General features: G+C 39.3%; 1 protein-coding gene across 2 annotated transcripts in view; it reads left to right on the top strand.

Annotated features, from left to right (window-relative positions):
- map4k1 (mitogen-activated protein kinase kinase kinase kinase 1) overlaps positions 1-15,572 on the top strand; it is a 44,635-nt gene that overhangs the window by 14,899 nt on the left and 14,164 nt on the right. For both annotated transcript variants that reach the window (XM_078247023.1, XM_078247022.1), the window contains exons 3-18: positions 1,254-1,344; positions 1,422-1,486; positions 3,284-3,339; positions 3,523-3,570; positions 5,011-5,053; positions 6,772-6,844; positions 8,370-8,501; positions 8,851-8,913; positions 9,283-9,364; positions 9,914-10,030; positions 11,618-11,693; positions 11,812-11,864; positions 12,161-12,207; positions 12,287-12,331; positions 14,426-14,446; positions 14,532-14,568. In XM_078247023.1, coding sequence (XP_078103149.1) covers positions 1,254-1,344; positions 1,422-1,486; positions 3,284-3,339; positions 3,523-3,570; positions 5,011-5,053; positions 6,772-6,844; positions 8,370-8,501; positions 8,851-8,913; positions 9,283-9,364; positions 9,914-10,030; positions 11,618-11,693; positions 11,812-11,864; positions 12,161-12,207; positions 12,287-12,331; positions 14,426-14,446; positions 14,532-14,568 — 1,049 coding nt within the window. The remainder of the gene's footprint in view (positions 1-1,253; positions 1,345-1,421; positions 1,487-3,283; positions 3,340-3,522; positions 3,571-5,010; positions 5,054-6,771; positions 6,845-8,369; positions 8,502-8,850; positions 8,914-9,282; positions 9,365-9,913; positions 10,031-11,617; positions 11,694-11,811; positions 11,865-12,160; positions 12,208-12,286; positions 12,332-14,425; positions 14,447-14,531; positions 14,569-15,572) is intronic.

The raw sequence follows: 15,572 nt of genomic DNA, 5'->3' as shown, positions 1-15,572 counted from the left end.
AGTTTTATGAGAGCTTATTGTCTGTTTAATATCATGTCCTTGTTTCAGGGATGTTTATGTATTTGTATGGAAGTGGTAATATAACAGCTGAGTGGGAGCTGCATCTGTCAGTATTTATGGTTAGACAGACAGTGTTGGAGGAAGTATTCAGATCCTATACTTCAGTAAACGTCATATGTCATATGTAACTGTGTAATGTTTCATCTGATGATCATAAATGACCTGTAACAGCAAACAAGACTTACGGTGAAAAGAACACTATTTTATATAGTTTTTATTAATGCCTCTGCCTGGGTCCGATTTTTCCCGCAAAGTGACAGAATGATTTACATCAGGTAGAGGGCGTTGCAGAGCACACATTCTGACGGGGCACAGATTTTGGTGTAACACCGGAAAAGCCTGTGTTATTGTATCTAGCCAGGTAAAAAAAAAAAACAGCAGCATGGTCCAGTGGTTAGCACTTTGGCCTCACAGCAAGAAGGTTTTGGGTTTGAATCGAGGTCATTCCGGGCCTTTCTGTGTGGAGTTTGTTTATTCTCCCCATGTTTGCGTGGGTTTGCTCCGGTTTCCCCCACCATCAAAAAACATGTACTAGGTTCTCCAGTCAGTGCCCTTGATCAATGCACTGGCTCAGATCTGGAGTTGGTCCCTGGGCGCTGTAAATGGCTGCCCACTGTTCCCTTGAGGGATGGGTTAAAATGCAGAGAATGAAATCCGCTACATATATGTGTATGTAACAAAGATGTACCTTTAAACGAGGCATCTGCAATGTACTCTCTTATTGTAAATGAAAGATTTTTCTGTCTGAGCAAAACATTCATCGCGACTATACGATCTCCCGGTAACGCTAACTCAGTAATCTACAGTGGGCAATACAGCACCGTAAAGAGATTATCTTTATGACAGCAGGTGTGATAAAAACACTATCACTTTTGTTCGCTAGAATCATCACGAACTGAAAGTTATAGCCACTTTAAGTAAAAGTATGTAAGTATTATCAGCAAAATGTACTTAAAGTTTCACGTGAGAACCACCTATCTCTAAAAAGTCAACTTTTCATAGTGTCAGAAAAACAGCTGATGTTGATCCAAGAGGCTTTTCATACTTTTACCTTACACTAAACTCAAAAGGAAAGGAGCTAGATGTCTTAAAGACTTGGTTAGGATGTAGCGTGTATACCCACTAACTGTGTTCATAAGTAATGTGACTAAAATAATAAATATGTCTTCCCCTCTTTCTGTCTGGTTCTACAGAGGATGATTTTTCTATCATCCAGCAGGAAATTGTCATAGTGAGGAGTTGCAAACATCCCAACATAGTGGCTTATTATGGCAGCTACATACGGTGAGTGGTCTGTCTCTGTGCCCCCCCCCTCCCTTATAAATCTCAGATACAGACGTTAACTCCTCTTTTGTCTGCAGAGCCAATAAACTGTGGATCTGTATGGAGTTCTGTGGAGGAGGCTCCCTGCAGGATATCTACCATGGTGAGTGAGTGAGTGATTGAGTTTATGTTTATGTTTTATGTTTATTGGTTTCACACACACAAATACAAATCACATTGAAGAAATATAAAATACATGTAAGGGTGTGGTAGAAACACGTAAGATAATGATAGTGGGATACTTGCTACAGCTGCATTTCTAGTAATGATGTATGATGTAATGTGATGAAACGGGGAAAACATGCTCGTTGAGCCTCTGTCCCAAACTCTGCCATTTTGACCAGTTGACAGTTTGCAAATGACTTGACCAGCTGACTTTGCTATGAGCTGATTGACTGTTAACAGGTGACGTCCCTTACGTTCTAAAACCAGCCTCTGGCGACTTGACCAGCAGAGACGCAGGCGACACCATCAGCTGGCTCGAGTCGAGCTGAGATGGGGCCGGTTCAGACCTCTGCAACTTTACCCTGCAACATTCTTAAACAGTTTTGTCTTGTTGTGAATCTTTAGTCTGAACTGAGCTTAAGACAGACAAACACATATAATGTCTTACAAAGTAAAAACAACTCCGTATGTGGCCGGATCGGCTCAGTGGGTAGAGCAGGTGTACATATACTGAGAGGTTTATGCCTCGACGCAGAGGTCAAGTGTTCAAATCTGACCTGTGACAATTTCCTGCATGGCGTCCCCCTTTCTCACCTAGCTGTCCTGTCAAATAAAGGCAGAAAAGCACAAAAAGTGATCTCTAAAAAAATATAAAAACAACTCAGTGTAATAATCTAACTGAGACACACACAACCTGCAAACATCTTGAAAGGCTCAGAGCTGCACGATAAAAGACTATTTTAACATATTTACAACTTGAGTGACTCTCCAACATAAATTGAGCTTAATATATCTACAGGGGGCTATTGACAAAACCAATGAGCCAGTTAAATTGCAGGGCTTTCAAAAATAAACTCCTACAACTGCCGGCTGGTTTGACATATCTCCTGTCGTCTCCTGTCGTCTCCTGCAGAGATGGAAAGAGATTTATCTGGGGATAAATAAAGTGCCATCTTATGTTATAAAACATTTTAGTCACCATTGTTTTATATGAATTAACAGTACACTGGACACTTAGACAGTACAGGTGCAATCGCGTTTTCAAATCCAGATGTTAAGATCATTAGGTTGAACTGGACCTCATGATGTTATTCATTGTGGAGTCAGTTGTGAAGCCGAGTTGTTTCTCTGTGCCTCTCTACAGTAGAGCAGCTCAATAAAATGTTTTCATATCCAAATTTACAAAAGTAAGACCCTATAATCCTCCTTTTCATCTTTAGTCTGGATTAAATGTTCCAGTCTTCAGTTCTGATCTGCTAAACAACATTCAAATCACCCTGTAAAACACAGTACACCAGTGGTTCCCAAAGTGGGGTCCGGGGACCCCCAGGGTTCCTTGAGGTGGTCCCCAGCAAAAAGGGGAATATTTTTTTTTTTAGCTATAATTCCAACCATACTGCATGTAACACTAGGACATAATGTATGACTATTTGGTCATGGGTTTCTTTCTGTAATAAAACATCTAAAAGCAAAAATACTATCATACCCTGGGATTAAATATTATGAAATTGGGGGGGTGTGTGATGGTGATTGGTTTAAAGAAATGCCAATAAACTACAGCACGTTTTACTCCCGTCCTGCAATGCTGTGTGGACTAGCCAGACCTTCCTCCGCAGCGCTGTGGAGGAAGGTCTCGCAATGCAAGACTTTTCTAATGAACCTTGATCACTTACAGTAATGTAATCTGCTGTAAACTATTAGTATTGAATTATTAAAAGTAAATTGTGTTCCACAGTGACTGGTCCTCTGTCTGAGCCACAGATCGCCTACATCTGCAGGGAGATGCTGCAGGTAATTATTCATTCACTTTAAAGGATTTACTCTTAATGAACTGGAGCTGTTGATAATGATGTCCAAGGCACAACAACTGTTTTGTTCCATGTATTCTTTGTTTTGTCTTCATTTCTGAAATGGGGTTTAATAGTTGAAATTAATAAGTGAAAGCTTTTAATATGAAAGATTTATATTATCCAGGGCCTTGACTACCTGCATGCACAGAAGAAAATCCACAGAGACATCAAGGTAAACGCGTCTGACTTTCATTCTATATTCTTGTTTACTCGTGTCTTGTATTTATTTGTGGTAAAAGCACGTTAGACTACAGTTGGTGAATAAGTGGGTCACTGCAGCAGCAGATGTAAGCTGTAAACAAGAACATAGCAAACACTGTGCCCTAGGTTAAGACTAATCATCTTTATGTTTTTTACTGAACCAGCTGATAGACAATGTTTTTGTTCTATTGTCCAGTATTTTTGAATTCAAAGCTCTCAGACTTTTCATCTTATAACTTTATGATGGGAAAATAATTTAGAAAATGAGACAGTGAATCCAGAGGTGGAATGTAACTCACTGTGCATTTACTCAAATGTTACTTAGCTACTTGTCCTTTACTTGGGTATTTCCATTTTATGTAACTTTATACTTTCTACTCCACTACATTTGTTTGACAGCTTTAGTTACTTTTCAGATGAGTTTTTCATCCCCTTCCTGTCCAGTGAAAACCATGTATCTCCAGATGTCTGACCCCATGAAAAGTTTGAAAACTTTTTAGAGATACGTGGTTCTCACAGGACAGCGACGCTACAAACAGATGATGAATTTATAGAATATGATGCACTGCTGCAGATTAAACTACCCAACAGTATATAAATGAGCACAACCCTAAACATCTACAGCAGTAAAATGCAACATACACATTAATGCAGCAGGAATATTAATCCAGAAACATCTGATATAACAGGGAAACACTGACAGGGGACATTTTACTGCACAATAAGTACTTTAAGTACTTTTCTGTGAGTTTTGCTTCTAATAGTTTTACTAGTAGCAAGGTTTTGAATGCGGGACTTTTACTTGTTTAATTTTCACATTGTGGTATTTTTACTTTTTTACTGTTAGGATAATTATTTATCAAGGAATGGACAGAATCACTGAAATTGTCTCAGAGTTTGTTTCCTTGCAAGTAGAGTCAGTTTTACAGCACTCACAGCATAAGTACAGAAAATTACTGACCAACGCCTTCTACAACAGATTTTTCTATGAGTGAAAATTAAGTCATAATACAAAAGTTGATATTGTTTCCCACAAGGTCAGGAAGTGGCTCCCAGGATTTATCTCATGAGAACGTCAGCATTATTTTGGCTTTATTTCATGCAAAGTTTAATATTAACAGAAACAAGAAGAGTTGTTTAGTTTTTCTAACAACTTCTCAGTAAATCGTACTTACTGACGGTAGTGCAGCCGAAAATGAGCAGATAGAGAGAGAAGATACTTAGCACACTACAACAATCAGTCCATCAAATGACCTTTTAGTTCTACTTAGTTCTACTAAAGTTAACATGTTTTTGATCTCCATCCTGTGTGGGTTCAGTTAAAGATCACCGAGAGGAGAGTGTTTGTATGATGAGATGTGTCTCTGGTTGTGTTTGTGTTGATGTGTCTCTCGCTCTCTCTTGCCTCCAGGGTGCCAACATCCTCCTCAACGATCAGGGCGAGGTCAGGCTGGGTAGGTGCATGTTTGCGCTGTGTGTGTGCGCTGTGCTGTACCGCTGTGGTGAAGATGAGTCACTATCTGCACGACTGACATCACTGACGCATAGGCACAATAATTAAAACTGGCCAGTGCAACCCACCCCAAAAACCGAAGAAACAATTCACCAGAATGCAGAAAATGAAGCCCCCCCCACCCCCCAATGTTGAACCCAAAGTTACGCCTTTGCGGACCGCTCAATTAAATCATCTCTGCTGTCTCGTTTGGATCTTATTTAAGGACTTAAATGGTCCTCTCTATTTTGCGGTGGTCTGAATTAGTGCTGCCACAAAGATTATTTCCATTGTCAATTAGCCTGTCCATTATTTTCTTGATTAATCGATTAGTTGGTTGGTCTATAAAGGCCAGTTCAGACCAAAGATTCGCGAAACCGTTTTAGAACGTCGCAGAGAAAAGTTGTAGAGGTCTGAACCGGCCCGTCTCAGCTGGACTCAAACCAGATGATGGTGTTGCTGCGACTCAGCTGGTCGAGTCTCCAGAGGCTGGTTTTAGAACGTAAGAGACGTCAGCTGGTAAAGTCAGCTATAAACTATAGAAATGAATTGATCCATAATCCATTTTATTTGTATGTTACAAACAGATGGTCGAAATGGCAGAGTTTTAGACGGCGCCTCAACGACCGCCCGAAAGCACCGTAATGTTATATGGTCAAGCGAGATAGAGAGTGACTGAAGAGAGGGAGGGCCCAGCAGCGCAAGAACAAAGCAGTGAATCCGAGAAATAAAACGTGTTTTTGTCGATTCATCAGTAGAAATGCAACTGTAGCAAGCCTCTCACTATCACTAACGTTATCCACATGCATATTTAGATGCAACAAATGATATCTCTAGCTACAAAAAAGCCTGGAAGTCAGAAGTTAGAACGGAAGTTCAAAGAGGCACTCTCTCGTTCTCGTCGCATTGGTGTGAACTGGCAGCTTTCAGAAAGCGCCAGACCGGCTCGTTGCAAGAAGTTTCAAGTTTCAACTGGTTTAGTCGCAAATCTTTGGTCTGAACTGGGCTTCAATTGTCTTAAAATGGTAAAAATCTTGATCAGTTTCCCAAAGCCCAAGATGATGTCCTTAAATGTCTTGTTTTGTCCACAACTCAAAGATATTCAGTTTACTGTCAGAGGAGTGAAAAAACTAGAAAATATTCACACTTAAGAAGCTGCAATCAATTTTTTAAAACTTTTTTCATAACAAAAAATGACTCAACCCAATTAATCGATTATCAAAATAGTTTAGTCTGATAACAAATAGAGATTTGTTGACAACTAATCGATTAATGGATTCATCTTTGCAGCTCTACTCTGGTTCCAACATTTAATATTCGGCTACAGAACGTTTCATTTACAAGCAGAAGTCTTATCATTGTCATTTTCCTAATATGATTTCAAGGCTTAATCTATTTGGATATTCCCTCATGCATTAAAAACACAACCATTAATATTATTTATTTATTTTTTAATTGGGTTTATGCTCATGTCTGCCGTCCTTGATGGTGTTGTCACAGTGTGCAGTAATTCTGAAATCAAAGTAGATAGTAGAAATACAAAGCACATTAATTTGTATTCAGAGCCTTTTTTTTTTTTACAAAGAGTCACTCAAGACTCACAGAAATCTGTTTTTATGTATATTTTTAGTAAAACTGAATGAGTGGTTCTTTATATTTTTTGTTTCCTCTGTTGTGTAGCTGACTTTGGGATCTCGGCTCAGATCACTGCCACTCTGGCCCGGCGGATGTCCTTCATCGGGACGCCATATTGGTGAGATCCAAACCCAGAGATCAGTCTCTCTGCAGCTTTTAATGTTACAGGTCCTGTAAACACCTCAGTCTGGACATTTAAGGACAAAATTACTGCAGGCGGCTGCGAGGACTACTTTTCTATTTTATGCAAGAAATGAACTAATGAACAACATTATACAACATTTACGAGGCAATTAGTTTTACTGCTGAAGCTAACCCAGATGATTTAGAACATTTATTTGTTGTCAGAAGCAGAATTGCATCACTTCATTATGAGCTTTCTCTTCTTTCACCTCTTACTGTTTTCACTGTTTCAACCATAGACTGTAAATGTAATGGACAAAACTTCCAGGTCTGAAAAGTGAAACCAATGTGCCTTAAACATGCACTATATCTCCTTTCCAGCGGGGGGGGGACTCCAGTGGCTCCAAAAATAAGTCAGTTTCTATATAAGTCAATGAGAAAATGAGCCTACTTCTTACTTGATTTATTAACTCAGTAAACATTTTCATAATGAGTTTATGGTCTCAATCACTACTTTGCAGTCTTCTTCAATACAGCATGATGTAAATTATGGTCCCATTTATTTTAAAATGGATGATAAAGTAGGGGATGTTGTAGGGGCGTGGCTAAACGTTGACCTGTCAATCAGGACAGAGGGTTAGCAATGCTAACCATGGCACTGTGGACATTAAAATAGCCGTGAACTTGTTTTTGGGTGTTGTCCATGTTTTCATCTTGAACTTTGACCATCTCACTGTGTGTTTTCACTCCAGCAAAGGTAACTGGAACATTTTGGTCGCCTAGAAATATCTTCAGCTCTATGTTCAGCGTTCTGCTAACCAGGCTAGCTACCTACCGCTTGCGTTAGCTGGTAACTTAAGGAAACATTTGCCAATTTTCTGTTCTGCCGTACACGCAGATGAGTGGCGGCAGTACCCAGAGGGCAACCTTCCCTCTTTTCAGTGCATCCGGTTGCAAAAAAACAAGATGGCGACGTCCATATTTACAAACTCAAGACTTCAAAACGGCAGTCCACAAACCAATGGGTGGCGTTTTATGTCTATGGTTTCAATTCGACCCAATTCATCTTTAGAGGAGCTCTGCCTCTAGTCTCGCATTGCCAGACCTTCCTCCACAGCACTGTGTTGGAGGGTCTGGCTAGTCCACACACAGCATTCTGGGATGGGAGAAAAATGTGCTCTGGTTGATTGGCATTTCTTTAAACCAATCACAATCGTCATGGGCAGTGCTAAGCGCCAGACAGAGCCATGGTGCCGCTGCAAAATAGCCTCGGGAAGGAACTTGTGCAACAGAAAACTCAGATTGGACAGATAGTCTAGCTAGCTTCTGGATTTACCCTGCAGAGATGTGAGGAGCAGTTAACCATAGTCCTCACAAATGTAACGAGGAAGGTAACGGACATCCGGCAAAAAAGAGTGTCATCCGGCAGAATTGCCATCGGCACTGAAGCAATCCAAGTGGAACGTCGTGGATTCTGACAAAAAGTTCTTCACTTGTTGCTGTTCCCCTCCTGTCCTCAGGATGGCGCCAGAGGTGGCAGCAGTGGAGATTAAAGGGGGCTACAATGAACTCTGTGACATCTGGTCTGTGGGCATCACAGCCATCGAGCTGGCAGAACTACAGCCGCCCATGTTTGATGTCCACCCGCTGCGGTAAACACACACGTACACCTGTGATTGAATGTAATAAGGACATTTACTTAGGTACTGTACTTTAGAACACATTAGAACAACTTGTACTTTACTTGAGTATTTACATTTTCTGCTACTTTAAACTTCTACTCCACTACTGTACATCTCAGAGACTTTTTATTTCCTTCACTTCATTTGTCCGCCAGCTTTCCTCTCTTCACATTGCTGATGTAAAACAAAACACACTGCAGTTATTAGTTCATCTTACATATTGAATCTGTTATAGGACAGACCAGGCATGTGCATAAATATGTGACATTCATGCACACAAACACTCACAGATTCTCACTGACTGTGTTTCTTCCTGCAGAGTCCTGTTCCTCATGTCCAAGAGTGGCTACCAGCCTCCGAAACTGAAGGACAAGTCTAAATGGTAAATAAAAACACATTATATTGAACCATTACATCATGGGAGCGAATGGTTCCTATTGTATCAATCAAGCTGTTGCTGTTGGTCTTCTCATTTATATTTCCAGCCACGAACAGATGTTTTCGTAGTGAATGTTTATAAAAAATGTAATCTGAAGACGGTCAGATAAAGAAAGTCAGAGTCTGGACAGGCCAACCACAAACGTACATGTAAACAAGTTGTGTTGATGTTGTAGTAATATTGCAGTTTTAATACTCAGTTTAATAGGATCTAAATACAAGCATCTGTTATGTATCATATATGTGTGTTACGTATCATATATGTGTGTTACTGTACGTTCCAAGATGCTACCAACATATCTCCTGTCTGCAGGTCCTCCATGTTTTACAACTTTGTAAAGGCCATGTTGGTGAGGAACCCGAAGAAGAGACCCAGCGCCTCCAAGATGCTCTCAGTCAGTACTGCTCACATATGCTCCAGTTCAGGTTTATTTGGTGTCATTTCTGAATCAAATGAACCTAAATCTAACTATGTTTTGGCATGACTTTAAAAATGTAGCAACACTGATTTGTACAACAACTGTCCTGAGGGAGATATCACACATCCAAGAGCAGCAAGAGCTTTTTTTAACAGCAGTTTTTCAAAATGACAAAGTGAAAGGTGTGGCCCGTAGTAATGAACTACAGAGAGCCAACCTGGGCTCCAACAAAAGGTCTCACTCACAGTGATCAATGCAAAATGCTTTGTTTAAACACTAAACTAGAGCAAAGGCAGACAGACACTAAAAGTTGTAGATCAGGTAAAATAATAGCAACTTAATCAGTGAACATGAAAGAGGATATCAGGATGAAATGAGACTAAAACTGTTAGGTAATTCATTTTCTTCTACATCAGTCTTGGCCTCCTGTACGCTTTTTCTTTACTTGGAGCCTACTCACTGTTTCTGTTGACTCTTTTTCCATCCTTTGTGTCTCCTCCCCACTTCGCCCCCTCTCTTCTGCAGAACACGTTTTTGACCCAGCAAGGCCTGAACCAGGAGCTGACCCTGGACCTGCTGGAGAAGTATCGACACCCTGAGAAACTCAAGTCCTGCCTGGTGACGGAGGACGACGAGATGGAGGTCTTAACCATATTCTTTATTGAAACTGAGATGAAGCTCTCAATAGATATTAACATTCTGACCAATCACGATCATCTGTTTCATTTTTTTCAACTCGACTTTTAATTTTAAATTAAGACACTAAAGGCAAAAACATCATTTTAAATTTTGAGGGTTATAGGACTCTTTTGCTTCCATAACATGTCTTCTTTCAGACTAGTGGGGAAAAAAAGACCCAAAAACACATTTAGGTCTTTATTTTACTACACCACTTTGTGTATTTGTGTCTGTAGATTTCTCCTAAATTCACCAAACGTTAGCATGAGATAATGCCCGATTTGCATATTTAAACGAAAAAATCAAAAAAACAAAATATTATTGCCTTAAAGTATTGACTGGGGAAGTTTTATGGTGATGTATATTAGTTAAAATGTGTTACCCTATTCACCTGTAGTGTTTAGCTTAATGTAGGCAAACTTTTACTCCTCTGTGTCCCCCCTTTTGGGACAATGTTTCTGACTCCAAATAAAAGACCTATATATCCCCGCACATTTGTTAAATTGGAATTACATTGATCCTAAGCAAGAGCAATAAGACGATAAGATAAAGTCGAATACATTTGTTTAATCAATCAAGCATCGTAGTTTCAATACACAGATCTGTGGGATCACAAGGCACGCAGAGACTAAGTTTCCCTAGCAACAGACAAAAAGCCAGAGCCGTCAGTCAGACCTCGTGAGCCCCGATCTATTCTTCCCCTCATCTCTTATACTTTCTTCCTTGGGCTCCCTCTTCTTCTTCCGCACCGGGGCTGCTATCTTCACGCAACACCCGCCAGGGTGGGGGCCACTGTATTATGTCTCGTCCTCATTTGTTATTATTACTTACTAAGCTGGAGGCCACTGTGACCCTAACTATCTTATAGTTATGGCTTAAGCTAAATAAGCATACACCAAAACACACTTGGTCTCTTATGGAAACCTTTTACATTCTTATTATATTTATCTGCAAATAGTAAGAACATTATTCTCTCATTTTCTCAAAATGAGTTTTTCTCTCAGACTCTGAGCCAGAAATCGCCAATTCATTAGCATTTACATACACCAAACTTTCAAGTTTTATTCCTATCTATATTCTGAAGGTTCCTACACAGGGCTTTGTTCATATATCATTCACAGCCTGATTTATATAACATTTTATTCCTAAAAACATGGCGAAAAAAAGTTTTTTTATGGCTGTTTACAGTATTTTCTGATTTATTAAGTGATAATGAAAAAAAGATATCCAGAATTCCCCCAGTGAAAACCTTTGATTCTAATATGTCGGCAAAATGAAACAAGAATTGTGAACCTGGCTTTATTCGAAATGTATGCAAATTATGAGTGCATATTTGAACATAACATTTCAGAAAATTTATTGTATAAAAATAATTGTCCTAATGTAACTAATCAACTGGGGAAGTTTTATTTTGATATCTATTAGTTCAAATATGTCCCTATTCAGCTGTAGTGTCTCTGCTTAAAATGTGTATTTAGCCAGCTGGTGGTCTTCTACCTGAGATCACAGACTCTGATCGGATTAATAATGGGTTTTTCTTGTTGATTTAAGGTGACGGGCTCTTTGAAGAGGATCCAGTCTATCAACAAGCACAACCAGGCAGAGAGGACAAACTCTGACATCAGCTGTAAGAAATCACTCTTTCACTTTAGCTATGAACAACCTTATGATAAAGAATATAATGAAATCAAATGTTCATATGGAAAGTGTCTTTGTGTTAAATTGTTTTGCTTATGGTCGCTCAGTGGAACAGATTTACACTCGGAGGCCTGTGAAGAAAGAATCACCAAACACAACAGTAAGTTTATTACACTTTCAATGTTGCAGACACCCATGCATAAACAAACATATATGCCCCCCCCACACACACACACACACTTTGCAAAAAACCCTTTGTCCCCCCACTTTCAAATAGTGAATATTTTTTATTTGTCTTAAGTCTTGGCGATCGGCCCCTATTTTAAACAATAAAGACAGTAACAGCGAATATACATTTAACACAACAAATAGAGTAGTTTTCTACATCTATAAGTTTGTACTCGTTGGCTGTAACTTCTTTTAGAAATATTGCTAAGTTCCTGTGTTTTTTCACAGTTAAGACCTTCTCTGGGATCCACCGGCAGTCGCAAGAGTCCAGTGAGGTAACTGGATCACATGTCACAGACGTGGAGTCACATTAAATACCTGATCATGAGATTTAACTTCTGTTTCTTCTCCCAGGGATCAGGACACAGACTCGGACGACGACTATGACGATGTGGATATGTAAGAAAACATGTTTAAACCACGTCTAACAAAACACAACACAACAGCGTATGCAGTGATGTAATGTAACAAAGTACAAATACTTCACTACTGTACTTAAGTAGAATTTTCACGTATCTGTACTTTACTCATTATTTATATCTCCGGAAACTTTTACTTCTACTCTACTACATTTCCTTAATAAAATGTATACTTTTACTCCACTACATTTCCCCTAAGCATTTTAGTTACTCGTTACTACAAAATAAAATCAGAAGAAATGTATTAAACTGAAAAAAAGGAAGTTTGGTACGGCGAATCATTCCAGTTCCACTCCTAATGCCTGTTTGTTGCCAAGCGGCAAAAAGACAAAAACCATAGGCCAAAACTAAAGAGGAAGAGGAGGAAGCATAATAACTGATAGTGTCATGGAAGCACCTGCTGCAGGCTCTGCCGCCGTGGTAACAGACGATGACCATCCCGACGACAGTGGTGATGAAGATAACGTTACACACCTTTGGCCATAAAGTTCATAAACAAAGTTATTTTTACTTTTACTTCTAATACTTAAGTACATTTAATAACATAAAATTGCTGTGGATACTTAAATACAGTAAATAAATACAGTAAATATTAGATACAGAGACATTTACTCAAGTTATATTCTAAAAGGAGACTTTAACTTCTACCAAAGTCATTTTCTGGTAAGATACTTTTACTCAAGTATTGCTTTCGAGTACTACAAGACTGAGTGTATGGTGATTCATTTTAAAAAACTGCTGACTTTAGTTAGAGGTAGAGTTAAATACTTTATTAACACAGATGATTGTATGTAAAATGTGTTCTTATTTTGTAGTTTTTAAAACTCAGGAAAGGAGCACCTACAGAAATAATTACCACTGCATTTGGAGCCGACCATTTTGAATTGCATGCGGGTTTTTTTCACTTATTTAATGCAAATTCTTTTGAACTTCTCCTAGGGGGTTTATCGGATTTGTCTCCTATTCAGTTGGTATAATCCTCTGACTCATGTGACCCTAAATTGCAAAGGAATAGTCGATTGATCGAATGATGATGTAATAGGTCATGTGACGGCATTTTAAGCCCTGAACAGGTGTGGAACTTTTTAAAACTCCTCCAAGAGGATTCAACAGATCCTTCTCAAATTGGGTCAGTAGCATGTCAAGACTTTCCCGATGACAAATTGCAAAGCTTTTGTATTTTCATAGAACGGTGTTGCCATGGCAAGGCGGACAATTTGCATGTTTCGCCATAACATAGGAAGCTGTTATAAATTTACTTTACACTGTCCAATCTGTCTGAAACTTCACATGCATGATAAGTGTCCAGGCCTGGAGACATCTGGCTAGAAGGGATACAGCTACGGCAGGAAGTTATGCAAAATCTCGCAAAAAATCGAATATAATACAATAACATATTTTTAATACTTTCACCCAGGAATTGTCGGGATAGTTTTTTTGGGGCATTTTTAGGCCTTTATTTTCACAGGACAGATGAAGACATGAAAGGGGGAGAGAGAGGGGGAATGACATGCAGCAAAGGGCTGCAGTCGAACCCACGGCCACTGCATTGAGGAGTAAACCTCTATATATGTGCGCCTGCTCTACCAACTGAGCTAACCTGGCCACGCCTCGGGATAGTTTTAATCCAAACCACGATCTTTTTCCTAAACTTAACTAGTCGTTTTGGCATCTAAACTTAACTGTCGTCGCTACTTCTTTTCTCATTGAAACGGCGTAGCTGTATCCCTTCTAGCCACAACCAACATCAACATCATCCGATTTACATGAAATCTTCATGGTGTGGTCTACACATGATATGCAGCAACAAGACATATAATTAGTGTGTGTTCTCTAGCGCCACATAATGTACAGAGGAAGTGTTACCGGCAACCGGCATCCTGCATATACCCCCCGACGTGCTGGGAGGGGCGAGGGCCCGTTCATCGCTGCTTGCAGCTTTAATTAACACTGACTTTGACTTTTTTGCCAGCAGTCACTTCTTCATGTTTTTCTCTCAAATACAATCGATCATACACAGTATAACTTCAATAGATTGCATTGACACTTCCTCTCTGTGTTTTGTCCTCCTCAGCCCTACGATGCAAGTCACCAGGTTAGTCTGAATAAACACAAACTCATGTGTGTATTAATGTGTATTTGTGTCATTAACACAGAAGACTCTCTCTCTCTGCCAACAGACTTATAATGCCAACTCCCCCTCCACTTCCTCCAAAGGTGATTATCGACGAAAATATGGTTTTATATGCATGTGTGTTTATGATGACGACAGGGCTGAAAAAAAACATTGTATTCATTGAAAGGCTGAACTTTGAAATGTAAGGTGTTAACAACTATTGCCGAAGACCTTTCTACATGCAATTTTTAGCATTTCTGTTGTTTTAGTAATAGACAGTGGTGGAAGAAGTATTTGGGTAATTTACTTCAGTAAAAGTACTAATACCACACTGTGAAAATACTCCACTACAAGTAAAAGTCCTGCATCCAAAACCTTTATTAAGTATATGTATGTATTATCAGCAAAATTTATTTAAAGGTGCAGTAGGTAGGATTGGGAAGATCCAGGACTTAGCCAAAAAATGTGAACGTCGACAACTTCTCAGTCCCTCCCCCCTTTCTGCTGAAGCCCAAAACGGTCCCATAAGCCCCTCCCCCTACAAGGGAGAATGAATGCGTGTGCATGAGCAGTGATAGACACCCCCCCTGGCCCTGATTGGTGCATCTGAACAGGGAGCTGTGGATTTTTGCAAATCGCACTACAGGATGTAGATGGTGCCAGAGGAGCTGGATTATTTTTTTAATGACCTGCTTCATGTAGTTCTACTGGAACATAGGGTCAGTTTCGGCAAATATGACAAAAAGTTAGTTTTATAAGTCTTACCTACTGCACCTTTAAAGTATGAAGGTAAAAGTACTAATTGTTTAGATAAATGTTCCCTGTCAGTGTTCTCCTATTATATCTGATGTTTCTGGATTAATATTCCTGCTGCATTGATGTCTATGTTGCATCTTACTGCTGTAGATGTTTAAGGTTGTGCTCATTTTAACTCCTTTTATATACTGTTCAAAACCAGAAAAGGATTAATTGCCAAGTAAGTAACACTTACAAGGATTTTCCCTTGGTGGGTGGTGGATACATACAGTACATGTAAACATATTAAAAGGAAATTAACAATAAATACAAAAACTAGTATGTACAATATGACTGTTTAAACAAAAAG

This window comes from Sander vitreus, chromosome 3, assembly GCF_031162955.1.
Source record: "Sander vitreus isolate 19-12246 chromosome 3, sanVit1, whole genome shotgun sequence".
NCBI classification, from domain to species: domain Eukaryota; kingdom Metazoa; phylum Chordata; class Actinopteri; order Perciformes; family Percidae; genus Sander; species Sander vitreus.
The sequence above is the reverse complement of the archived record's forward strand: the minus strand, read 5'-3'. Positions and strand labels throughout refer to the sequence as shown.